At 42.7% G+C, this 27,726-nt stretch overlaps 1 protein-coding gene across 3 annotated transcripts; it reads left to right on the top strand.

Annotated features, from left to right (window-relative positions):
* Window positions 1-2,092: 2,092 nt before the first annotated feature.
* On the top strand, window positions 2,093-26,942 carry Socs6 (suppressor of cytokine signaling 6). 3 transcript variants are annotated; one of them, XM_051163886.1, is made up of 3 exons: window positions 2,093-2,242; window positions 7,960-8,083; window positions 24,373-26,942. In XM_051163886.1, the coding sequence occupies exon 3, from the start codon at window positions 24,498-24,500 to the stop codon at window positions 26,139-26,141; it is 1,644 nt and encodes a 547-aa protein (XP_051019843.1). In that variant the 5' UTR covers window positions 2,093-2,242; window positions 7,960-8,083; window positions 24,373-24,497; the 3' UTR covers window positions 26,142-26,942. The 3 variants fall into 3 exon arrangements, with proteins under 3 accessions (XP_051019843.1, XP_051019846.1, XP_051019845.1); XM_051163888.1 differs by lacking the exon at window positions 2,093-2,242 and adding an exon at window positions 2,600-2,839; XM_051163889.1 differs by lacking the exon at window positions 7,960-8,083 and having other exon boundaries at window positions 2,139-2,242.
* The last annotated feature ends 784 nt before the right edge of the window (window positions 26,943-27,726 follow it).

The raw sequence follows: 27,726 nt of genomic DNA, 5'->3' as shown, positions 1-27,726 counted from the left end.
AACAGTAGCTGGCTGTGAATGGAATGTCTAAACTATTAGACTGAGTCTAGTAGTTTCTCAGTGCGCAAGGCTGGATGTCACAGCTGGTCTCTAGTGTGCACTGGAATCTTGAAGACTCCAATGCCAATGAAGGAATGAATTTGCTAGTAAGGTAAGGCCAAGCAAAAAAAGAGGAAAAGCTTTCTTTTTCCACGTCCTTATGCCCTTCTGCAGGCTTCCAGCAGAAGGTATGACCCAGAGTAGATCTGGATTAAAGGTGTGTTTTCCTACCTCAAAGATCCAGATTAGAAGTAGATCTGCCCACTTCAGATTAAGTAGAAATCCCTCATATGTGTCCACTCTATTTTTGGGCTCTACTTAGTTTCAGATATAGTCAAGTTGACAACCAAGAAGAGCCACCACACCTAACTAACCACAGTGACTAGAACAGCAGGAACTGGCTGAGCAAGTAGGAATGGAGCAGGACACCAATTCTTCGGGCAAATGCCAAAGTCAGTCACTCCCACTTTTTGAAAGTAGAAACTGAAGTTAATAGAGACTAGCTTATGTTTGCACAGTTCTATGAACTGTCATTACTGTGACATGCTCCAGGCCTACCACCACATTGCAGTGGTGGCCATTGGTCTCTACTGCTCGGTGATGGCTCTCTGCCCTAAGAGCAAATGAGGAGCTGTTGTTTACCAAGGGCACAAGACCAAAAAGCTTCCTTCTACCTAATCACCATTCATCTCTTTGGTAATTTGATTTCAGTCTACATTTTTCTACTCACTGAAATCAGATATCTGACTTCAAATTGACTCAAACTGGGCCTGGCGGCTCAAGACTAAGGAGGCTATTTTGGGGATGGCAAGAGAGGGAGGGAGAAAGTCAGACAATATGAAATGAGTTGCATTTTAACCAGGGTAATGGTAGTGATAGCGTTCACTAATCCACTCAGGTAAATACTGAGAAGAGTGGCAGTCTGGTAAATAACAGATGATTTCAAATGGCACAGCTATACGATCTCGTTATAAAAACTGATTTAACCCATGTAGATGCCACTTTCCATTATTTACCCAGATTTTGTGGTTAGACGAACACTTTCTAATGAACACTTGAACACTTCTAAGAATTAATATCAATTACTTGAACTTTACTTTTTAAAATTTTTATTTTTTGAGACAGTGTCTCTATGTGTTAGCCTTGGCTGTCCTGGACTCACTTTGTAGACCAGGCTGGCCTCGAACTCACAGTGATCTGCCTGCCTCTGCCTCCTAAATGCTAGGATTAAAGGCATGCGCTGCCACACCCGGCCTTACTCTTTTTTTTTTTTTTCTTTTTCAACTAATGAGCTCACTAAAAGATAGCAGGCCTGGAATTTACTCTCGAGGCGCTTCTAATTCTTCTATTCCTCAGCCTTATTTCTACGTATATTTTCTTTTGGAAACGTCCATAATACCATTCAGTAAACACTTTTAAAGCTTACACCAATTCTAAGCTAGATTTTAATAATATGTATTCCCTTGCTTAATTGAGATGTTAATATTTTCTTTGATTGCTCACCATTATAGGAAAAATAAATTCCCATTGGCCCACGCATGGACAGTAATAAAACTTTCTTGGTCTGCTATACATTAGAAGCATATTGTGTTAATTTTTTAATACAAACGAGTCAAGTTGCCAACGCCTACACACACACACACACACACACACACACACACACACACACACCCCTATTAATTGCAGGAACTCCACTGAAAATGACCCCACAGAGGGTAGAAGACTTGAAAGAAGGGCTAAGGCTAGTCCTCCTAAGCTGTCTTTCAAGCCAGAGAAGGTGCTGGAAAGCTTTCCCACTTGTGGCTCTGCCTGCCCAGGGTGCACTGAGGCCTGGAGTCCCTGAGAAAAGCAGAGTGTGGTACCTACACCTTCCCAGAGCGGCAACGGTCTGAATACTGCTCCGCCCGCAAGCGGCTCAGGAGCCCGCTTGGGAGGGGGGAGAGGGCGGGGCCGTTCGCACCCGCGGCCCCGCCCTCCGCGCCGACACCCCGCCCCGCGCCGACGCCCCGCCTACCGGGCTGTGCGGAGGGCGCGGGCGGCCGGGGGCTGCTGCGCGGAGGCTCCGCTCCCGCCTGGGCCGCGGCCGCGCGCCCTCCCTTCGGGGGAGGAGGAAAAGGAGAAAGGAGGAGCGGCGGGAGGAGGGCCGAGCGCGGCAGTCGCGCCGCCGCCGCCGCCGGGAGGAAGCTGAGCCGGCGGCCGCAGGGTGAGCGGCGTGGGGCGGCCGCGGGGTCGCGTGCTGCCGAGGGGGGGAGGGAGGAGGGAGGCAGGCCCAGGCCCGCGCCCCGACCCTCGGCTCCGCGCCCGGCCCGCCGCCGCCTTTGTTGCCCGCGGCTGGCGACTGAGCGAGGCCGGGGCCCGGCGAGGCCTGGGCGGCGGGGCCTGCGGGCCGGGCCGGTCGGGGCTCCGGGAGCGGGACCGCGGGACCGCGGGACCGGCGCGTCCGTCCGTCGGTCCGGGCCGGGGCTGCGTCCCGGGGTTGAGGTGCCGAGCGGGGCCGGGACCGGGTGGGCGCGCGCGAGGTCGCCGCGGGAGGGCGGCGGGAGGAGGGCCGAGGCATTTAAACTGCCCTGCTCTGCTCGCACAGGCAGGCCCGCTTTGGCTCCCGGAGTTGGCAACTTCAGGTACACACGATTGTGGCTCTGAGCAGCACTGTCGATGTTTCCCAGAGTAGGGCCTGGCCCAAACTTGGAAGAGTTGCGTGGACCAACTTAGTGTGTAGTCAGAACCCGATTTGGGGTTCTCATCCCCACTTTTTTTGTAATGGGAAGCCGGTGAGACCGAGGTGGAACTCTGACTTCCGGTAAGGAGATAATGTTGAATTCTTGAAGGTCTCTCCCAGGCAACATGCTGCTGTGCCCGGGTACCGTGCACTCTAATAATTGCAATTAAACTGTGAGATAACACTAGAGACTTCCCAAATACAGTTTTAATTTATAGTGTTTCTTGGAATAAAGATAAACTTGTAATCAAACAAAGGTAAACCCAGCCTACGCAAAGGTGAACTATCAGCCACAGAAGGCAGCAGTTTACGTCACTGTTTACTTTTACCAACTCCCTCAAGTGTAGAATCCACACAGTTTACTCGAATGAATGAATTTCACTTGGAGTGCTCAGGGCTGTGAAAGCAGTGAAAAACACGAGTGGCGTTGCTTACAGGTATTTTACAAAAACACGCAGAAGAGGTAGCTATAGTCTGTGGCTTTCTTCTGCTTTGATTTCTCACCAGTGCTGCATGTATGGATGTGGGGAGAAGACTTAGGATCCATCCCTGTCCCAGGAAAGTAGGTCACCTTAACCTTTTGGTGCCACCACTATCCCCAATGCTTGGTTCTTTGTAGGCTTACGGACTGTGGGCTCCGTAAGTTATCTTAGGAGAGTTATTTAGGGCTGGACCGAGTCAGGGTCTGCCAGTTATGTACCTGGACCCCTAGCTTTTATAGGGCGCCTCCGTTTAGCATCTCTTTAAAGATACTTACTGCTTTTGTTTGCCTTTATCTTTTAAGACTCCTCTGAATTTGTCCCCGGCCCTGCTCCTTTGCCTTCCGACCATGGAAACTAAAACACTGTCTCCGGCAGGGAGTCAGCTGAGTGTCCTCCCTTCCTGGGACACCTTGCAGGGAGTAGCAAGGCAGGGATTTGGGTGCCAGCCGAAGCACAGGGTGTGGTGTGGAAAAAAAAAAAAAAACAAAAATGCTGCTGTACCATCTGGATTCCAAGCCCCTTACCTTCCTCATTCTTCTCCAGACTTGTTTTAGAATGGAGGAGCCTTGCTTTTTAAGAGCTGTCTTTTCAGAGAACAGAAACCGCGGCCTTCGTGGTCTTCTTCTGTAACTTCACTCCTTAGAGAAAACACTTGCTTTCCCCCCCCCCCTCACTGTGGACAGTTTCAGGAAGCTTTGTGTTACCAAGAGGTAAAGGTAATTGTGTGGTCTTATCTAAAAGTCCTGAGATACACTGAAAGGTGGCAAAGCCTTTCTGTCCATTTCTGCGTTTCTCTGTGGTCAGAAGGAACAGGATGACGCACATACATGTACAGGCCATTGGAATGTGGGGCTTCTCCTCTGACCTCTTGTAGTTATGTAGTGGCTCTCACGTTTATGGTACCTGTGTACTTTTGTAAAATTACTGTTGAGGGGGAATCAGTATGGCTTTCTTAAGTGGCTGTCTTGTTGATACCGACGTGGCTGTCTTTAACATTTTCGTTTTCGCGCTGCACCCAGGGTGTGGCGTGTTAGGTGCTCATTTACTAGCACGCTGCGATCGGGAACAGGCTTTGGCCCTCTTGAGTCTCCTTACATGGATCTAAATCCATCTCATAGCTATAGTAAGTATATATTTTATTTGAAGTAAACCCAAACTCTTAATTGGGCTACAGGATTTTTACATAGGTTTGCACCTTGTCTTATACTATGCTTATACCCAAGCCCTTCCGGTCCTCGGCATCCCACACCCAGCCTTGATACAGTGGTTCTGTTAACTCGAAGTGTCCATCAGTGGCTCCTTGTGTGGGAGGTTTATTCTCAGGCCTTATTGCCAGTGTCCACAGCACAGAGAACCTAAGTACCTTATGGCTCTTGAAGTAACAAATCGGCATGTTTCCTTTAGACATTGCTGTTTAATAATTCTATTCCCTTTTTTCTGATCTGCTCTCATACAGGTTCCAGGAGGTGCCTGCAATGGTCTCTTTTCCTTTTGTGTCCCCAACACATTCCATGGAACTTGGCCACTTTCCCCTTTGTGTCTTTAACACATCCTGTACAGGGACATGCCATGCAGAAAGTGTATGTAGTTTTCAACACATTAAAGAAAGAGGCTTACTGTGTGGACAGTAGGTAGCCTATGGTATTGTGTGTTGTTTGTCCTTGTTTAAGCTAATCTGTTCAGATGAATAAATCATAACACTAGTAAAACCAAAAATCTTTTATCCACATGACTCAAGTAATCATTCACAAAGAAAACCATTTCCCTGTGGAGCCATAACATGTATAAGTTGATTGATGGACCAAACCGGGTTATGGCACAAATGTACAGATTTATAAGTGTGGTTATTTGTCAGTGTGTCCTCACTGTTTCCTTACACAGCTTAGTGAAGTCAAGCCTCAGTTATCTGGAACTTCTTGGCAGCCTCAGTTTTAAACAAAGAATTAAGCAAGAAATAAGAACCAATTTGGAATTAGACATGTCAGGCACTTAGAAGACTGACTGCAGCAGTCTCTCACAGGGATACAAATCTAGATTGAATTTTAACACTTTGATTTGGTAGAAATAGCTTTTAAAAAGTTTTATTTTTTTAATCTGTGAAGTATTAGTTTCTGAGGAGCAAGATGACAAATCGAGACAGTGTATGTACTAGGTTGGTGTTTAGAGTATAGCAAATGTTAATGGTGATTAAAATGTACTCTGCCTAGTGAAAAGTAACATATGGAGGAACCAGCAGTGTCTCTGTATGGTGCAGACTTTCTTGTTAACAGAAGTCCAATATGGGAAAAGGGTGTAAGCCACAGTGGCGAGGGACACAGACATGGCAGGGGACGGTAACTGGGTATCTGCAGAGGTAACTGGCAGTATGCCAGCTGCTAGAATATGTGGTGTGTGTGGAGGCAGCAGTCACAGGTCATAACGTGGGTGCCAGTGGAGCTTGGCTGTGGGCTCTTAGTTGGTGTGAGCCCTCTCTGGAATTCCTTGACATGTGGCATGAAGGTTTATAGACACCAAACTAAAGTATTGTCTTAAAATTATTGAAAAGATTTTAAAGACAGTTGTAATGATTATTCCATTTTCCCATAGCCAACTCTTGGGCATTAGAGGAAAAAAGACAGAACTGATGAAATATAAGATGTCATTGAAGACCTTAGTGACAACAGTAATATCAATAGACCCTAAGGGTATCAATGTCATCCTGAAGTTTTTCAACAAGTTAACTTGGTCTGATTGTGCATCTTGGAGATTTATGCATCTCTACACAGAAGTTTAATGACAGCATGAGATTGTGCTTAATGTGTAACCTTGTTTAACTCCTTACAAAGGCAGGTGTGTGGCTCCTGTTAGGTAAGATTTTTACTAAAAAGTTGTTCGTTTGGTTTTAATCTTTATAACTACATGGGTAAGCTCGATTTACTAAGTGTTTTAGAGCCAGCTTATTGCTATAGCCCCTACCCTGAGCATAGTGTCAGTACTGCACCAAATAGTTGAGCAGCAGGGTTAACACACTTAGACTAAGATGAGTTCTCATTGGTGGATACACTGCTTTGCCTGTGTATTACTTTTGTGCAAATTTTGTTTTGAAATGTATAATGCATCATTCTAAAAGTTTTTTTTTTTTTTTTTTTTTCCAGATAGGGTTTTTCTGTGTAACCTGTCCTGGAACTCACTTTGTAGCTCCACCTGCCTCTGCTTCCTTAGTGCTGGGATTAAAGGCAAGTGCCACCATGGCCTGTAATCTTTGTTCTGAATTGAAATACTATCTTCTTCAATGCATCCCTTGTCTGTTGGCATCCCTTTTAAGGAGGGGGGGGGAAGCATATATAGGGAATGTTGCCAAATATTACAGAATGCCAGAGTATAGAAACAAGTAGGAACTATCTGAATTTTTGTATTTTTATACATCTATAAAGCTTATAATTTCAGGCTAAAAGGAGTTCAACAGATTATAGTCAGGCTTCATCCTTTTACAGGTGATAAATTAATTAGTCAGTTCAGACTGGCATAGGTATGCAGTTAGCCTAGTTGCATGCCACTTCTTTAGAGGACTTCAGCATGTGGTCTCATGCACACAGCTCTTGCTGCCGTTGATGCCAGTGGTTTCATTTAACCTTGGGATTTGGGCATTTGTACTTCACCTTCATGAACAGTCATCTGGGAGATACAGGAGCAAGGACAGGGAGCCTGTCAGCCTGGAAGGTTATTCTCAAAGTGAATTCTTTGTTTTCCTTCTTGAATTGCTGAAACTCACACGTGTAGAAACATCCTGAAAAGTGAGGACGTGGTACCTTTCTCTTTTTGGCTTGTGTGTCAGAAAATTCTTGCTCTGAATATTTGGTTTATAGTTTGATGCGTGTAGAGTTTTAGGTGCTATTTACTCAGGAGAAAAAGTAGGACTGATGGGTTAACCCAAAATTTCAGTGTGTTATGAAGGAGTAAGGTTGGTTTTTTACATTTTTAGTCTTTGGAGAGGTGGCCTTATTGTGACTTCTCATGGACTAGTATGCTCTTCTGTAATTACAGTACTGTGCCCTCTGGCAAGTGGAGAGAATGCTAGGGAATGTGAGGGCGTCAAGGAAAGCCACTGAGCTGTTGGTGCCGGCCTTGGAGGTTTGAAAGCATTGCCCACTGCCAGGTTTTTCATTGTTCCCTTGGGCCAGCTACCACTTGTGTACAGCAGTTGTGTCTCTGGAAATATTTTTGTAGTTCCTGTATTATCTATTAAGTATTAATGCTTCACAGTGGTATTCTTCATTATTATTCTTAAAATATATTGGTCTGTTGGTTTTTAAACTTATGCTCTTCAGTTCTAGGAAAAACTTTAAATTTTGGCTACAGGAAGACTTAGATTGATTTATTAAGTATTTTCTAAGTGTTTCATGGCAATCTTTGGAGGGTGTTTTTGTTGTTATATTTAAATATTTCACAATGAATTTTGGTTTTCTTGCCCTTCTGTACTCCCTTTATAAGAATAATCCTGGACTTATTTCAAATTAGTGATTTTTTTTTTTTTTTTTTTTTCCCCTCAGTCCTGTTTCTTCTTGTCTTCCCTTCTAGAAGGCTTGAAATGTAGCTCTTTATTTTTTAGTGCTGGAGCTGGAAAGCAGGACTTGGCACATACTAGGCAGGTGTACTATCACTAAGCCACGTGCTGGATCTCAGGCTTGTTGAAGCTAGTTAACATTGTTCCCAATGGTCATACTTTCCTTTTGCTTTCAGGTTTTCATTTTGTGTGGGAAATGGTAGTATGCTGGTCAGATTTTTGTCAACTGGACACAAGCTACAGTTATTTGGAAAGAGGAACTCTAAATTGAGAAAATGCCTCCATAAGATTTGCCTATAGGTAAGTCCATAGTACATTTTCTTGATTAATGATTGATGTGGAAGGCCCAGCTCTGAGCGGGTGGTCCTGGTTGGTAGAAGAAAGCAGACTGAACAAGCCAGGGGGAGCAAGCTGGTAAGCAGTGTTCCTTCATGGCTTCTGCTACAGTTCCTGCTTCCAGGTTCTGACTGTGATCAGAGTGTTTAAGCCAGATAAACCTTTTCCTCCCCAAATTGCTTTTGGTTGTGGTGTTTTATCATAGCAGTAGAAACCCCAGCTAAGACAGGTAGCAATTAACATGTATGCTCTTTCTGGCTCATGATGGACTTTTTGTTGCTGTTTGTTTTTGAGACAGTTTTGCCAGGTTGCCAAGGCTAGAACTCACGTGTTGTCTATGCTGAGATCCTCTGTAGGTCCTGTTTTCATGCCTCAGGAGTACAGGCCTGCACCATCTACTCAGCTCAAGAACTATACGGTTGATCAGGCCCTCACACAAAAGTAGTAGCTAGGTGGTGTGCCTCCCCGCCCCCCACACTTTTTTTTTCTTGTTGTAGAGCTCAAACTTAGGCGTTAGTTATTCATGTTAGCAAGCAAACACTTGACCACATTCTGTATCTCCTGCCCCGAGCCTGGTGATCTACAGTGGGCAACATGGGTTGTTTGTTTTATAAATATCTATCTATCTATCTATCTATCTATCTCATGGATAGTTTTAAGTGATATCATGTTATTTGTTTATTTACATGTATTTATTCTGGTGAGGGATGTATGCCGCAGTACGAATGTTCAGATCAAATGATAACTTGGGGAAGTTGGTTCTCTTCTACCACTGTTGAGATTCTTGGTTTGAACTCAGTGTCAATAGCCTTTACCTGTTGAACCAACTCACTAGCCCAAGTTGGATCATTTAAAAAAGTGAAAAGAGACTTGTTGGCTCTGTTTCTTAACAATTAAACTTTATTATACAACCCAAATAGCTTACACAAGAAGGAAAAAGGTTAAAGGGACAAAAGAGTGAACCTTCAGGTATCCGTTCCACGGGACGGGTCCTTAGGTGTCTCTCTGGCCCGTGTGCTGGTCCAGCCTGTTCGCTGCTCCACTTGCGCTCAAGCCCGGGCTGAACCTGTTGTTCTCTCCTCCCCACCTTCCTGAGTCACGTGGGAAGGGCGGTCTCCTTCTCCCTTTGAGGGTCAATTAGAAAAACAATAGTCCAGGTGGGGTTCCCAGGTCTGTTTCCTGAATTCCAGGCCCAGGATGGCTCCACTCAGCCTGTCACAAGGTATTCATGGGGTGCCCCAAGGGTAAAGCCCGCCAAGACTGTTTCCACCTGTGACAAAGCTTAATCTTTCCCACAGAGACCTCATCTATATGAACTCTCAATAATTGATTATTTTAGATAGATTAGTTTACAAGGAAATCAGTCTTTTTGTGAGATTGCCATATTTTTTTTGCTTAATATGGCTATTTGGCTTAAATGATTATTACTTTCTGAGAGTCTCTGTAGCTCTAGTGATTGATGGTTAAAGTTTACTGTAGCTCTTTGTGCATTTAATAGTCTTAACATGAATTTCTTTTTATATCTCAAATCTGTTATTCTAAAATCTTACCCTTTTCTTTCTGCTGATTCTTTGTGAGTTTCACGTCCTGCTCATCTCCCTGGCCTCTCAAATCAACCCTTTGCCCTTGCAACATCGTCTCCACCAATAACACACACAAGCAAACACTCATGGTGGAAGGTGCAGTGTGTCCCAATGTGTCCCACAGTACATCCCTCTGTCCACACATACTGACTTGCATATGTTCACCCTAATGCTTTATTGATCTGATTCGAGATCTCTGGGTTCTGTGACACCACCCACATTGGGTCATCATTGGGAATCCTCCAGGTTATCCTGTTGTTGCCCAGTGTCATGGAGATCCTGCAAGCTTTGGATCAGCAAGATTGGCCCTTTGACACATCCTAAATGCATGCAGACAATATTGTAAAATCTGATTCTAAATTTAAGTGTAATTTAGAAAACTCAATTATTTTTACCATAAAGCTTATAACTTATGGAAGAGGTAATAAAAGGGCTTATGTGTTCTATATGCAAATGCATTTGAAGAATGAACAGATTTCTTTCTTGATTGGAACTTCAGACTCTAAGAACAAACAAAGCAATTTCACTACATTTTAGTCATTATTTGTATGTCTGTGTTGCCCATAGAATCTGAGTTAAACTATTTATTGTAATAGTTGAATGCACTGAAGAGATTTTTAGATATGTGCAAGTTCTTGGAAAAAATTATGTGGTTGCATCTTTCTGCTGTACGCCTTTTTCACAGTCTGTAGTCTGCTTGGAGGCCTCTGAAACACTGAGTGCAAACCCCAGCCCTAAGTATAGTACTTTTCCTCCTTAGAGACTCCACCAGCTGATCAGGGATATGTAGCACCAATGATGATAAAAGTTGACAGTATTCCAGCCAGAGCTATGTAGTAGCAATCAGTGACCACTGTGTCCAGCGTGAAAGTCCCTGCATCCAGAAGCAGCTGTCAAAATTCTTAAAGAAATTTACCTTACTTGGTATCTTAACCAGAATAAGTTGCACTTATTTCACAGGCAGTGGAAATGGTGGGCATTTTGGAGAATGTGTAATGTTTCAGCCAAAACCATACTGTTGACATTTATTAACTGTTAATTTTTAATCTTCAAACATCAGTTATGACAGTGCATTAGTGAATTCTATTAAAACAATTACAACACAGCCCAGGGTTTATTACATTACATAACATCACTAAATAGTACAGTAAATCTCTTCAAGTAGTCAGCTGTAATTGTGCCTTAGTCAATAAAGTGGGTATGTGGGGATCCTTAAGACTGTAATAGTGAGTTAGGTAGAGTGCACTTGATTTCCTTTATCAGTCCTGTTGCCACTGGTTTATTATTGAGGAAACAGTTTGTTGAGATGTCTGATAGTTATTTTATAGATGACCTGGACTAAGCACAGAGTGAAGAATCAGGTGTGTTTGTTACCACGTATTTTCAGTACAATCACCAATTCTCCAACATGAAAACTGATGTTTTCCATTGGGACACTGTCCAGAGTAGCACAGACCCACAGGTAGGAGCTCGGTCTACAGACTTCCCCGTGCAGATGCCTGCTTGAAGTTCTGGCTAGCTCTGCCATCTTGCTGACTGGCCATAAGTCAGAGGTTCATAGAATAACCTCTTCTGATTAGATAATCTGTAGAACTCAGTAAAATGCTTTAGTTCAGTAATGCATTGTAAAGATTACATACCAGGAACAGCTGAGTAGACAGGCTGTCGGGATGAGGTGTTGGGTGTGATTTGCAGCTCCTGTACTCCCTTAGCATTCTCTGCTCTCCCAGGACCTCTTGTGTCCTGAAGTTGTGGTCTAGTAAAGAGTGTTTATAGATCCCAGCCAATCTCTTTCCTTCCCTCCTGGTGTGTGTGTGTGTGTGTGTGTGTGTGTGTGTAAAAGTTCCCACTTTGTAGTCTAAGTCACTTCATTAGCTTACACTCTGCTGTGATTGAAAATCACCTGTCAGATCTAGGAAGATGATACTTTCATCACTCAGAAAATTGTAGGGATTAGCCCAGCTGAGTCAGAAAGGAGACAAAGACTAAATGTTTCCTATGATGCTATGCATGCTGCTTTGAATTAGCAAGTGCCGATCCAGGTGTGAAATGAGTACAATAAGTGTAGTGTGCATGTGCAGCTACACGAACAGCACTGAGTTGGTGGGTTGTACACCCCCTGTAGCCTGGTGGCCTGGCACTCAGTACGTACACTAGGCTGCCCCTAAAGGCGTGGGGTTCTGCCTGATTCTACCACTGGGATTAAAGGCATGCAATAGCTACTACTTTCTAAAATGCAACATGTTCAATGAATAAAATAATTAAGGAAAAAATGAACATTATTTCATTAAATTTTAAAAGCTAGCTGCATTAACTTTTTGTATGTGATTGACACTATGAACATTTTTTTAGTGTTTAATGTAGCAGGAATGAAGTAAATGGCATTATAATAAAAGATTTGTAGAAAAGTTCATGTAAAACTTGCTCTGCAGATTAGACATGTACGTCTCCCTCCATGCTTTCGAGACTAAGGCTCTTTGTCCGTATGGAAATGCAGAACTCAGTAAAGGAAGATAGTCAGTTGGGCCTCTGCAAACTTTGGTTGGTGCGTCCCCGTACTGTAGTTAGTGTCTTGTGAATAAACCCACTTAACATTTACTCAGACTTTTGCTTTATTTATAAGTTGTCATTTTCTTTTAATTTTGTATCCATTCTTTTTAGGTTATATATATATATATTTTTTTTTAAATCCACTTTTGTAGTCCTGAAAGTACTCCTTTTTTTTTTTTTTTAAGTTTATTTTGACACAATTTACAGGTCCTCAAAGAAGTAAAAGAAATGTTGTTGTATTTCTTACACTTCAGTTACTTTTATTTGCATGTACATGCCAGACATTGTGAAGCTGGCCTGCTGTACAAGAGATGAGGCTTCAGAGTACAAAATGAAGGGCTTTGTTACTTAGAATAGAAGCAGTCACCACTGTCAGCACCTGTCTTGTCTTTCTAGGACCAGTGCTTTTTATAAGTGTATAAACTAAGGTGAAGGAGAAGGCAAGAAAACTATCAAAATGCTGTTGTAGTAATGCAGGAGGACAGACTGAAACTAGAATCTGTTGGCAGAAGCTATTAAATTATGCATATATGTTGAAGGTAACTGTGATTGGGCTTTCATGACATTGTATGTGAGGCTTCAGATCAAAAGAGGAGCCAAGGGTGATTCTGAGTGCTTTGATCTGAGCCCTTGAAAGAGTGAGGTAGCTGTAAGTGGGAGTAGCATTTGGGTAAAGAAGTTTGGAAGTGAGGTGGAAAACATGCAGTTTAATGTAAACCTGTTACGTTTCCTCTATCTGTAATACTTCCAAAGGCAATGTCAAGAAGAGAGTTGAATATAATTGGCCTATTAATGGTGAGATAGGAATTTGGGAGTGGATGATCCATAGGCACTGTCATCACCATAAGAATAAGTATGAAGTCAGTGTGCTTAGCCACAGAAGAGGGGAGCTCATCTGAGTGTTGGTGTGCTCCATCAACAAGAGGCTGGAGGGGACTCAGCAGGGAATCCAAAAGGGAGTGGACCTCGCAGCCAAGACACAAAGTTCTGTTGAGGTAAAGGACTTTGACTAGCATCTTGGATAAGGACTGAACAGCTGGCCCTAAACAGTGGAAAGCAGGAGCTGTTGCTGCTGGTTTACAGAGGTCTCTAGGGACTTCTGCTGTGAGGGCAGTGGAGACAGAGCCATGACTGTGGAGAAAGTGTGCTGTTTATGTGAGAAATAACATTTTTACGAATGATCCAACAAAGGGGAAATTGTTAGGAGATGGGGTGTGCAAGGATAAGACTGTGCTGTCTTTAGAAAGGAGCCCAGGAGAAGCAGATGTGGTGTTAATTGGATTGACAAGGTGGTAGAAAGCACGATTGTTGGCTCTGATTTTTAACAATTAAACTTTATTATTCAACCCAAATAGCTTACACAAGAAGGAAAAAGGTTAAAGGGACAAAAGAGTGAACCTTCAGGTATCCGTTCCACGGGACGGGTCCTTAGGTGTCTCTCTGGCCCGTGTGCTGGTCCAGCCTGTTCGCTGCTCCACTTGCGCTCAAGCCCGGGCTGAACCTGTTGTTCTCTCCTCCCCACCTTCCTGAGTCACGTGGGAAGGGCGGTCTCCTTCTCCCTTTGAGGGTCAATTAGAAAAACAATAGTCCAGGTGGGGTTCCCAGGTCTGTTTCCTGAATTCCAGGCCCAGGATGGCTCCACTCAGCCTGTCACAAGGTATTCATGGGGTGCCCAAGGGTAAAGCCCGCCAAGATTGCTTCCACCTGTGACAAAGCTTAATCCCCCCCCCCCCCAACACACGATTTCCTCATTTTCTTCAGTTTTGATGCCGAGGCTTGAACCTAGGGCTGTGTACTTGTTGCAGAGGAGCTATCTCTACAGTGGAGCTTTATTCCTAGCCACAAAATTTCCTCTTGATGACTTAATTTCTGTGAAATTAGAGACTGAGCCATCAGCTGAAATTGAAGATGGAATTATTTAAATGTGAGGAAAGACGAGAGTGGAGTGGTCAGCAACAAAAGAGAAAACAGCAACAACAAAATAATAATAATAATAGACTTAGATAACATTAATTGACCTCACATATTACAATGAGAGACCCATCTGAGTAGTTTTTTCCAGCCATGGTCAGCCATCTGGTGCAGGTGTGGCCAGTGCTCTGATGTAAGAGTGGAGGGAGGGAGCTGAATGCAGTGTCTTCGAGGGAGTCATTGGAGTGTCAACTGTAGACTGTAAGCTGTAGGGAGGGAGGCGTGTCATTATTGCCATACTTGTCATTTAAATTTTGAATACGTAAGGCCAATAGACTATGACTCATACTGTGTTGTGTAAAATCTTTTGTATATATCAATATAAAACTTTATATAAGATTTTATAAGATGAAAAGGAGGATGCAGTTATCTAGGCTTTACTAAAATAATATAATAGTCTCATCCACTGACTTATTTTTGTTTGTGAAATTTTTGTTAGTTTGTGATATAACTGACTCCTCAAAAGAAGCCTTCTGCTTTCCTTGAAACTGGTGGATTTATTTGGCCATCCCCAAGTTAAATCAATTTTTAGAAAAACAACAAAAAAAAATCTTCACCAAATTTTCTCTGGAAACATTCCAAGTTTGTTATTAACTAACATGTCTAAAGACTTCAGGCCTCCAACAACAGCTCCTTCTGGTCCTCTTTCCCCCCTATTCTTTGTAGATAATTGAGACCACACTTTACATATAATTTTATTTCCTGTGTTTTACATTTAACAAATGAACACTGTGAGCTCCCCCGTGTTATTTATAACTGTATAAATACCAATTGGAGTGGTTCTCCAAGTTCCATTGTGTAGCTATGCCAGCATTCGTTTGCTGCTCTCATACTGTTGGATATTAGGATGTTTTTGATTTTTAAAACTCAGTTATTTTTATTATAATTCAGGGAGCATTGTTATTTCTTAAAATGTATAAAAATAGTATTTCCAGGCGAGAGCATGATGATTTTGAAAAGTTGTCTATTATCAAATTAATTTGTATAACTGTATTAAGATACTTGCAAGCAGTGGCTAATGTGATTAGGAAATATTTTGGCTGATTTGACTTGGAAAATGCTCTTAATGGTTTATTTCTTTGATCCTTATAAAAGGGTCAGTATTTCTCTGAGTGTATTTAGCTAATTAGTTATGAGTGGAAAAATTCATCCCTACCTCATAAGTCAGTACTAGACTGATGAAGAACTTAAATATAAACACAGGCAAAACTATATTTCTCTGTCAAAGGACTTTCTTGAAAATAATAAAAGGATCAAATAACAAAAGCAAAGTGACAGTCAGAAACAAAGATAGACAGAAAGACACACAGCCTTATGTAGCAACGGGAAAAGCATGAAAGAAAGTAGGAAACAAGGAAATCTGTGGGGCAGGGCATGGAGAGACTTCTTGGCAGCTAGACTGTATTGTAAGTCCTTTGTATAATGGAATAGAGCTGCTTATGTGATCCCTTGGTGTATTAATCAATCATTGCTGTTAAGACTACCTGTTCATGGGCCATGAGATACTCATAACGGGGCTCATCACCAGGCATGATGACCCACTATCAATTCCTGGGATGTATAAGATGGAAAGAGAACACAACCCTTGCAGGTTGTCCTTTGACTTACATACACACAACACACACACACACACACACACACACACACACACACACACACACACACACACACACACACACACACACCTGACAGTACAGCCCCCTCACAAGCACATATAAAACCAACACTACAATTTGATCATAATGATTTCTACATGTTGTCACATTTGGTTTGCCGATACTGAGTTAGGCTTTTTGGATCACTGAAGGATACCCACCTCCAGTTCTCTTGATGTGTTTCACTTTGGTATTAGGTAGCACTGACCTGGAGTGATTTACAAAGTATTTATTTCTTCTCTGTTATGTGAAAAAAATTGGTTAGATTTACTGCTCTTACTGGTTTTACTGTTAGTTCATTGCCCCTCCCCTTCTCTCATTTATTTTATGTGCATCGGTGGTTTGCCTGTATGTATGTTTTTGCGTGTGAGGGTGTCAGATTCTGGGTTACAGACAGTTATCACCTGCCATGTGGGTGCTGGATTTTGAACATGGGTGCTCTGGAAGAGCAGTCAGTGCTCTTAACCGCTTAGGCAGCTCTCTAGTCCCTCTGGAGACATTATTAAACGGTCTAAGGGTTACGTTGTTTTTCTGTAAGGTAGAAATAAAGGTAGCCTCTTTTAAGTAGAACTCTTGTGAGGGGGCAGGAATGTACTTTTGGTGCATTCTGACCCCTACAGCTGCAGCCATGAGCTCTGAGCCAGTGAAAAGAGGAGCTTGGAAGCAGCTCCCTCCTCTTGGCCCGAGTCACTGAGTGGGGCAGCATCCTAAGCCTCTTCTACGTGATTGCTGGAACCTGAAGCCCTGGAGAGTACTGCTTTTGTCCTTCAGGCTGTGTGGGGTGTTCTGTTTTGTTTTGTTCTCTTTTCTTTTTTTTAATTATTTTTCTTTTTTGCATATACATTTATATTATTACACATATATACAATAAATTATATACAGCAAGAAGAACCACAAAACAATCAGGAATTATAAATGTTACATTCATAGTGTTTTGGCTATTTGTATTTGGCAGCCTTGGAGAAAACATCTTTCCTATCTTAGTGGTCTAAGTCTTTGTTGTTTGTTTTTTTTTTTAACACATTTTTATTGAAAAATAAAGTAATTCATATTACATCTCATTTTCTATCCCATCCCATGCATCCTCCCATTCCTCCGTCCCCACTTTCACCCCAATCCCCCTTCCCTATGACTGTGACCGAGGGGGACCTCCTCCCCCTGAATATGGTGCTAGGGTATCAAGTCTCTTCTTGGTAGTCTGCTATTCTTCCTGCAAGTGCCATTGGGCCTCCCCAACAAAGGGACATGGCCAAATATGAGGCACCAGAGATCGTGTGAAAGTCAGTCCCCAGTCTCCACTGAACTGTGGAGAATGTTCTGTCCCTTGGCTAGATCTGGGTAGGGGTTTGATGATGACTGCACGTAGTGTCCTTAACTACTGCTTGTAGCTAAGTCTTCTGACTTTTGTGAAGCACGGTGCTTTGTCAGTGATTTGACAAAGGTATGTCTTAGAATCGTAAGAGAAGTGTTGGAGGCAAAGAAGTGGGTAAATTACAGAAACTTGTGGAAATTGTATGAATAATGGTCACACTGCTTTAGATGAATTCGGGTGCCAGGGCGTTAGATGTCATGGCTTTGCCTGGATGAGGTGTAGGTTCTTGGTGGCCACAGGGAGCAGACCCCGGGAGCAGGCCCACAGGGAGCAGACCTACCAGGGAGCAGGCCACCAGGGAGCAGACCACCAGGGAGCAGGCCCACCAGGGAGCAGGCCCTCCAGGGAGCAGACCCACCAGGGAGCAGACCACCAGGCTAGGTTGAATTGTAGTTGAACTGGGAAGCGAAGGGCTGAAGTGAGCTTTAGGGATATGGAATGAGGTCAGACATGAACAGTCTGTCTGCTTGTGACACTTAAGAGTAGAAGGGTATGGGCGTGGCTGGTGAGGGTTTGAGGGGAGTGCCTTGACAGAGCCCTGCCTTATGTCACATGATTCAACGCAGGCAGATGAGATAGCGTGGAATGGTTGTTCAGTCCTGAAGTTACACCTGCTCATTGTTACAGAGAGTCCTAGATAAGGAAAGTCGGCTGCCCGGCCGTTTTCCTGTTCTGCTGAGATGACATTATTGCTATCTATGTATCTCCAGAGATGTTTAATGTGCCGGTTTAGGTGTCTTTCTCTCTCTCTCTCTCTCTCTCTCTCTCTCTCTCTCTCACACACACACACACACACACACACACACACACACACACACACACACGACCATCCTTGCATTTTGTTTTTTAGGGTTTTTTTCCTCAATAATTTTTCTTGGACATCTTTCTTTGCCTGTATGATTTATTGAACTAGTAGCCTGTAAATATTTGATGTGTGTATGTATGTGCTTGCTACAATTTAGGTTAAAGTTGTGTTTTTTCCAAGATGAATTATGCATTATAAAGGTGTGTGTTGTGATTAAGACTTTACAGTCAGCTGAAGTATATGATTTTAGGCAAGTGTCTTAAGGCTGTTGTGCCTCAGTTTCCCTATCTATTTAGAAGAACTATTGCTATTTTCTACTAGCAGCAAGCATTTAGCCTAATATGTATAAGACTTTGCTTTAAGGAGATCTCATATTGGCCCATTTTAACTTCATAAGTTACATAAATGGCAGATTAGTTATATCTAAGATCATACAGCACTAAAGAGAGCTGGGATGTGCAGCAGAAGCTCAGTCTAGTTCTACAGTGTCTGAGCTGCCTCATCAAAGTCACAGGGTTCTAAGATTTTAAGAACTGATGAAACAGTGTATTCGGAAGACTTAGTCCTCTGTCACTCTGGCAATATTTAGCTTATTTTTACCACTGTAAACAATGCAAACAACAGGCTTGTTAAAACAATTATAGAAAGAACATTGTTGTCTTTATAACTTTGACACAAGAATTTATCCAAAAGACAAATCTAATTGCATGTTTAGTTGGTTAAAGCATATGTGAATTTTAAAAGTTGATAAATGTTTTCAAACAATCTCACAAAGCTGTTTCCAAATTCTGTTTTAGCGTTAGGTTATAGTGCTGAGTTTGAGGTATCCTTCCCAGTGTCATGCTGCTGATTCCCGAACTCCTGGGTAAAAGTACATTTGTTCTCATTCTCTCTCTCCCCCTCCCCTCCCATGTCTCTCACACCTCTATATAATTTTTAAAAAATTTTATGTTCTTGGGTGTTTTGCCGGCATTTGTGTCTGTGTGAAGGTGTCAGAAATCCTGGAGTTATAGACAGATGTGAACTGCCACGTAGGTGCTGGTAATTGAACTCAGGTCCTCTGGAGGAGCAGCCAGTGGTGCTCTTAACTACTGAGCCATCTCTTTAGCCCCGGTATTATTTTTTTTAAATACTTACTCATTTTATTTATCTGTATATGTCTGTGCCTGAATATAGATGTGTGCACCATACATGTGCATATGCCCTCAGAGGCCAGGTGAAGGTTAGGTGATTGTGAGTCATCTGACATGAGTGCTAGGGACCCAATCTGCAAGAGCAGAAGTGCATTTAACTGGAGAACTAGCTCTCTGACCAGAAGATACATTCTTTTACATTTACATTTTTATGTTTGTTACATTACCTTTTACGTTTACATACATAAGTAATATATGTACATGATTCCCATACTCACCTCTTCCTTTTTCCAATTTTTTCTCATGTTCTATTGCATTCCCTCTCAAAAACATGACCTTTTTGATTATTGTTACACATGCATATGTGCAGAGACATTGTAAGAACAACTTGCTAAGTCCTTTTAGTGTTGCTTATATGTGTGTGTGTTTAGGGCTGACAACTTTAGATTGGATAACTTATCATGGGGCCTATTCCTGAAGAAGATTAATTCCCTCTCTTTCTCTCTTAGCCATTAATTAATTCTCTTTTAGAGGTGGGATTTTGTGAGATTTCCCCCATCCACTTCAACTGGTCAGCTGGTGTTGTCATCGTGCAAATCTTGTTTAGGTGGTTCCCTGTTGTTCCTAGAGGATACCGTCTTCTGGATCTTTGGCTCTTAGAGTTCTTCTGCACCCTCTTCTACAATGTTCTCTGAGCCTTAGCCATAGGTTGTGTTATAGATGGATCAGTTGGGAGTGGGCACTCGGGTGTGTCAGTTCCCTCTGCATTATGGCCAACTGTGGGCTCCTGTGATGGTTTCTGTTGTAAAATGAGGCTTCTCTGATGAGAGATAAGAGCTACCCCTTAGAATAGGTATTTAGAATGCAGTTAGGAAATATAATAGTTTAGAAAAGTAGCAATAGTTCTTTTGGGGTCTGTGATCTCGCCAGCCAAGGTTAGTTGGCTAGGTTTGCAGTACCAGGCATGAATTCCCTCCTGTTGAATAGACTTTGAGTCAATTGAGATCGCTATTGTTTACCCTCAAGATATAAATGCCACTAATATAATAAGAAAATAATGCACCCTTTGTGTGTTTTGCTATGCTGGCCATTGTTGTGGTTTCTAGGCCTTACCGAGGTGGGTCTTTTAACTGCTTTTCTCCCTTAGCACCTTTGGATAATCCTCACACAGGAAGCTTTCAGGTCAGTTCCAATTGGAAAGGTGGTTTGCTGTACCTGGTGATAGAGGTTTTGTTAACTAATCTATGGCTCTTAGAATTATATTATATCATTTGAATTTCCTACTTAATGAGTTTTCAAAAGGAGGTATAATTAACTTACAATGAAATTAAATCTTTTAGTACATAGTTCATAGAGTTTTGACAAGTGGATCTATCCAGGTAACTTAACTCACCTTAGTTAAGGTCTCATCACTTCCAAATTCCTCAGATTTCTTAAATTTTTTAATTTCGGAGAGAGTCAGGGTCTTCTGTGTCCTGGGCTGGCATTGAATTCCTGTGTAGCTGTGAATCCCTTTGACTCCGACTCTCCAAGAGTGGCAGCTTTGTAGACCTGCAGGGCACACTTGGTTTACGGGCAGCCAGGGATTAACCCCAATGCAAACACCCCATTGCACACTGAATAAACAAACAAAGGCATTTTGAGAGAAAAATGAAATACTCATTTGAGGCTGGCTACACTGGCTGCCCCTTCCTCAAGAAACAATATTTTCAGTTAGAGCTTGTTCCCCTTCAGTTTATATTTTTTTCCATGCATGATTAGCATGAGCCTCTCACGGCCATGAAGCCAGTGGAAGGATTGTTGCTGATGACCCAGTTTAAAATTGCAGACAAAGGTTACAATTGTAAAAATTTGTGTCTCCCACAGTTGCCTTAACTACTTTTCCTATCTAAGGACTTTGCTAGTGTCATAAGTGGTGATATTCACAAATGTGATTTAAAAAACAAAACACCCTTGGTGCGGTACAATTAACTGAAGCACAGTGTGAACACTGAGTCAAGTGCAAGATGCAGCTAATTTCTGCGCAGTGGAGTAAAAATAGGAATCAGGCTACAGTTTTAGGCTTTCTGGCACAATTTAACTTTTAAGAAATTATCTTTTAGGGTTGGAGAGGTTGATTGCTCAATGGATAAAGCATTGCACACGTATAAGGACTAGAGTGTGGACCCCTTTAACCCGTGTGAAAAGAGGGGTGTTATGGCCCACCTTGAAATCTGGGTGCTGGGCACCAGAGGCAGACAGATCCCCAGGGCTATTGGAATAACTTCAGGTTCAGCTTCAGGTTCAGGGAGAAACCCTGTCTAAAAATAAAGAAGTGTAGTAAAGGAAGACACTGCAACATCAGCTGCAGATGCTGTGGAGGAACACATCCACATGTTCACACAAAACTGCTACTTCAGTTTGGTAAAGAAAAGGTATTAAGCAAAATACCTTTTCCCACTGTCTCTGTTTGCTGGATTCTTTTTACCCTTGGATAAAGAGCGCACTGAGAAATGAGATGCAGAGGCAGGCGTAGCTCGGCCATATTCTCTGTCAGCACAGGTTTTCAGTAATGTGAGATGGTGCTACTTTTCTCTCTCACTCTCTGTTTTTAGTGTTTGGAAAGTGTGGTTCTTTTTCAGGAAACTGATGTGTGTTAGTGACTAGTACATTCATATTTTTCAATAAACAGGTGAGTAGTTTTAGACTTGGTTTTAGTATCTATTAGGAAAATTTTCAACAGACACATGTAATTAAATCAGCTTGTGATTCCCAAACAGCACTTTTCAAGATCTTTTAAAACCGTAAAAACACAGGAGGTGGAAAGCTTAAGGAGCACTGGTGAAAGGACTAGACCTATGGGCAGACCTGCGGCACAGGAAAAGAAGCCACTGTTCCCAGGAGCAGGTGATTTAGTGTCATTGGACAAATTTTAATTTTTCTGAGACTAGGGTCATTTTTGTAAAATGAGAGTTAACAGCTACTGTGTTTGCTAACTTTAAGTCATTGTTTGACTTGTCTCTTCAACTTTTGTATTAGATGTTAGAAGTGAATGGTCCACAAGGCTACCTGGAATGATTCCTTTAAAAAGAGGTGGTAGCAGCTGGGTGCTGCGGTGAACACCTTTAGTCCCAGCACTCAGGGAGACAGAGGGAAGCAAATTGCTCTGAGTTTAAAGCCAGCCAGGTCTACAAAATGAGTACAGGTTAGCCGAAGCTACACAAAGAAACCCTGTCTCAAAAAACTATAGCAAGTTGTAATTCCCAGATCTTGCATGTTAAAAGAAAATAAACAAAACGAAACAAACAGGCGGTAGCACCCACACAGAGTGGTGGCCCGCACACTTGGGGAGTGGCAGCGTAAGGCTCATTGAGCTCAGATTTATTGTTGGCTACATAGTGAGTTCCAGGCTAGCTGATCTACCTGAGACCTTGTCTGGAAAAAGTCGTTAACATATAGATGTTATTTTCTGTCTGTACTGTATTCTTCTATTTAAACAATATTTTATGTTCAGTGTGTCCGTGGCTGTGCGTGTGCATATGCGTGTGTGTGTGCGCGCGCACGTGCACTTACGCTTACTTGCTTGCATGTACCACAGTTGTTTGTATGTAGGTTAGAAGACAACTTCGAGGTGGTTTTTGCCTTCCATTGGGGCCTAGAGCTTGAACTCAGGTTATCAGCCTCAGTGATAGGTGTCTTTGCCTGCTGGGTCATCTCACTGGCCTGTACAGTTTTTAAATGTCTAAAACATTTTTCCTTGAGCCATTCTACAAAGTTTCAAGTATATGCGTAAACTTAAAACTTAGCAGTTAGAAAAATGGCAGAATTGATTCAGAACATTTATGGGCACAAGACAGATGGTAATTCTATAAAAAGATGGCATGTATTTTTGGAAGTGCAAACAGGAAAATAGTCTTTAAATTTTTCTAGAGTAATCTTTGCCTAGAAGATTCAGGAAAGAGATTAAAAAACATATGGCTTAATTGAGCTACTTTCTAATATCTAAGATTGGATCTTGTCCCCTTAATATTAAAGTCAAGTTGCATATGTATTGGGAGTGTTTTTCAAGTAGATATCTGCCAAGTGCTTTTCTCATCTGTGGTGTAGATGTGTGGCAAATGGGGCTGTTGGGACCCCAGGTTTAGTGAAGTTACCAACTCAGAGTCAGCTATCAAGTCTGCTGTCTAGGAATTAGCCTCTATGCTTGGGGACAAGACCAGATACTTAGTAAGTTCACTCAGTACACAGCTTCATGTTGAAAGGAGCTTATGCTTCAAATATTTGTAAGTATTTCATTTTTTACAGTGTCTTTCAGAAGCAGTCTATGACAGTGAGACTGTTAAGACCACTGCTCTTTTTTTGGGGATAATGTCGCTGTCCCCAATTGGTTGTCTGCTCTGAGTGGTTTCAGTGAGCACAGTTTCATGCAGATTCTGTCTGTACAACAACTACCTGCTATCTGTAGTTAAAGCCTAACACTTGCAACATTCTTCAGTCGACTCCCACGTGCTTTACCAGTCTGTTTCAGATGTATTTGTATTGTAATTTACTATTCATGTATCTGTCTCTTCTACTAGCTTGCTGGCATTCTAGATCCTAATGCTCTCATTCATGTTATTACACTGTGTTGTGCATGTAGTAGGGGTTAATAAATGTTTACAGAGTGAGTTAGAGCTGTGTCTGCTGAGTTGCTCTAAGCTGTAGGTGGAACGGTTTAAGCTTTGCCTGCATTTTTCTTCTTCAGGCAGCAGTGTTTCTGTGATGGCCAAGGCCTTTGACTTCAGAGTGCGAAGGGTCTTAGAAATGACTGTGTCTCCTAATATGTATGTGTCATTTGAAGTGTGGGCTTTTTCTTCCAGGTCATTATGCCTTCACGTGATTTGCTCCTTCGGCCTGGGGCATGCGCAGCAGTGAGGAGTCTGCTCAGGCCTGATGTTGAAGCTTGGTCAGTGGAAAAGACCTAGTCCTGGCCTATGTAGTAAACACAAATCAAAAAACAAGAAGTAATTAGAGGACGCAGTGATTGCCCAATGACCAGTCTATAGCAGGCAGTTATTCTAATCTTCAAAAGGGTACTAACCATTCCTAAGAATAGATTTGGGTGCTTTTGTTTTGAAGCTAAAAAAAGTTAGAAGTCTGCTAAATTTTATTTGAAAACTAACATGTTGAATGGCTTTCAAAATACTTTTTTTCTTTCTTTTTCAGAAAATAGCTCCAGAGGTTAAATAAAGCCAGGCAGAGTTCACCCATGAGGCAGCGCACCCCTCCCGATGTTTGGGGTTATTTCCTCCAGAGAGAAATTGACCCCTTGGATTAGGTAACTAGTCACAATGAAGAAAATAAGTCTGAAAACTTTCAGGAAATCTTTCAACCTGAGTAAAAGCAAAGACGAAACAGAGTTCATGGTGGTTCAGCCGCAGTCCCTCTCTGGCGACTTTGTGAAAGATGACTCCTTATTTGGGAGCTGCTATGGCAAAGACTTGGCCAGCTGCGGCACTGGCAGTGAGGATGAGAAAGGGAAGAGCAGGTCCAAAAGTGAAAGCCTGATGGGTACCTTGAAGAGGCGCTTGTCTGCCAAGCAGAAGGCCAAGGGCAAGGGTGGCACTGTGCCCACAGATGAGGATGCCTTCTCATCGGCTTCAGCGCCTGGTGGCCTCAAGGATGTGCGTGCCCCACGGCCCATCCGCTCCACTTCTCTGCGCAGCCACCACTATAGCCCCACGCCCTGGCCACTGCGTCCCACCAGCTCAGAGGAGACTTGCATCAAGATGGAGATGCGGGTGAAGGCACTGGTGCATGCTGCCAGCCCGGGCCCAGTCAACGGTGTGCGCAAGGAGCTGCGTGATCTCCAGCCCAAGGAGCTGCATGACCTGCAACCCAGGGAGCTGCTGCAGCCCAGGGAACTGCATGACCTGCAGCCAGAGCCACGCCCTGAGTCCCGCTGCAGCCCTGGCTCACCCGGGGACCTGCGCCTCCACCTGGAGGAACACGTGCCTGTAGTTATTGGACTCATGTCTCAGGACTACCTTCAGTACACCGTGCCTTTAGACGACGGGATGTGCCCTCTGGAAGGGCCACGCAGCTGCTGCCTAGACACATCCTCTCCCATGGAGGTGTCAGCTGTGCCCCTACCAGGGGCTAGTGGCACCTTCTCTGAAGATGACAGTCAGGTGGACCAGGACCTAGTTGTAGGCCCAGAGATCCTTGTGGATTCATCGGTGAACAACTTGTTGATTGGCACCACAGGAGTTATGTTGCAGAGCCCTAGAGCAGGTCATGATGATGCTCCTCCCCTCTCACCATTGCTACCTCCAATGCAGAATAACCCAATCCAAAGGAACTTCAGCAGCCTCTCAGGCCCAGACATGCACATGGCCGAAAGTGTTCGCTGTCATTTGAATTTTGATCCTAACTCTGCACCTGGGGTTGCGAGAGTTTATGACTCAGTGCAAAGTAGTGGCCCAATGGTTGTTACAAGTCTTACGGAGGAGCTGAAGAAGCTTGCAAAACAGGGGTGGTACTGGGGCCCTATCACACGCTGGGAGGCAGAGGGGAAGCTGGCCAACGTGCCAGATGGCTCTTTTCTTGTTCGGGATAGTTCTGATGACCGTTACCTTTTAAGCCTGAGCTTTCGCTCCCATGGTAAAACACTTCACACTAGAATTGAGCACTCAAATGGTAGGTTCAGCTTTTATGAGCAGCCAGATGTGGAAGGGCATACATCTATAGTTGACTTAATTGAACATTCAATCAGGGACTCTGAAAACGGAGCATTTTGTTATTCAAGATCTCGGTTACCTGGATCTGCAACTTACCCAGTCAGACTGACCAATCCAGTGTCACGGTTCATGCAGGTGCGCTCTCTGCAGTATCTGTGCCGCTTTGTTATACGTCAGTACACCAGAATAGACTTAATTCAGAAACTGCCTTTGCCAAACAAAATGAAGGATTATTTACAGGAGAAGCACTACTGAGAGATGGGGAGCCCTGCTTCTTGCACTCTGGGGTTCAAATGGGAGACTGGAGTACAGTTTACAGACTTACATCGCCATTGAAGTCTTTGCTGCCATAACTTTTAGTTTTTATGTGTGAAAGCGTCATCGATTTGTTCAGGGTGGGGAAGTGTCTGCCAGGAGCCTTGAGTTTATTTTGGTTCTTGGAAAGGGACGTCTTGATGGTCTAGAAGTGTGAGTTATCTCCTTACTGTGCAGAATCATCACAATGTGAACGACCAGATTCCCCTTCACGCCCCCGTCCTTTGCTGCTATCCACTGTGATTCTTATGCATTAAAGCACATTTCGTGTGTTTTCAATACTAAGTAAAATTGAATGAAACTTAAAGAAATATAAATTGCTATGACATTAAATGGCCCAGTTGAATAAACATGTATGGGGTAAAACATTTACATATACACTGAAAAATTAGTTTCAAGTCTCATACTTTAAAAGATTTGCTGAGAATTATGAAATGATACAATTAATAGAATGCAAATCTGCAACATATCTTGTACAACACTTTTCTAAATTTATTTTTTCAGGATGTGATAGTTGTTTTGGTTGTGAGGAGTTGAATTTTTCTGTTGCCTTCATTTTCATCTTGTGGTTTGTCTCTTTCGATAAATGGCCTTACATTAAAAATCATTAGAAGTTGTTGCCTTTTCTGTCATTAATCTCGGGTATCAATTGGCATAACTTAAAGCCCTGTAAAGCCCAAACCATTGGTACAAAAGTAAGATAGCCCTGGTTTCGTGTGTGTGTGTGTGTGTGTGTGTGTGTGTGTGTGTGTGTGTGTGTGTGTGTGAGAGAGAGAGAGAGAGAGAGAGAGAGGAGAGAGAGAGATTCAGCTAAATGTTTTATTTATGATTTCTTTAGTCAATACTTTCTTCCATAAACGTGACAAAACAAGTTTCATAAGTGAGTTGTATTTTCTTACATTAAAGTTTATATAAAGTTGTAGACTGATTTGAATAGAAAGGTTATTTTAAGGTTGGCTTATCTTTCTTCTGTGTAATCATTACAATGTACTGGATTTGACGAGTCTACCCCCAAACCAACAACCATGAATGACATCAGTTAAATAATTGGACATTGTGATGCATTGTGTGAGGAAAAATTGCAAAACCCTGTCAGATGCACAGAAATAGTTTACTGCTTGTGACTGCCCCTTGAAGATAGCCTTTTGGTTTATTTTAATGTAGCTAATTCTTAAGTAGCTTAGCATCTCCAGTTTTTTATCATTGTTTTAGAGAATAATGTACCCAGATTTTAGAAGTTATTTTGGAATGTAGACTGTTGCTTTCAAGTTCAGAGTTCTGCAATAGTGTTACCAAAACTATTATGTGATAGGTAGTATTTAAAGATTGCCCCATTCAGAAAATGTTTCCAGTTATACATGCTTAAAAATCATAAGGGTAGCCAGGCGTGGTGGTGCATTCCTTTAATTCTAGCACTCGGGAGGCAGAGGCAGGTGGACCTTTGTGAGTTCTAGGCCAGCTGGGTCTACAAAGTGACTCCAGGACAGCCAAGGCTACACCGAAAAACCCTGATACCCTCCCCCCT

This window comes from Acomys russatus, chromosome 20 (assembly GCF_903995435.1).
Source record: "Acomys russatus chromosome 20, mAcoRus1.1, whole genome shotgun sequence".
In the NCBI taxonomy this organism is placed as follows: Eukaryota; Metazoa; Chordata; class Mammalia; order Rodentia; family Muridae; genus Acomys; species Acomys russatus.
This window is presented reverse-complemented; position numbering and strand designations above follow the sequence as displayed.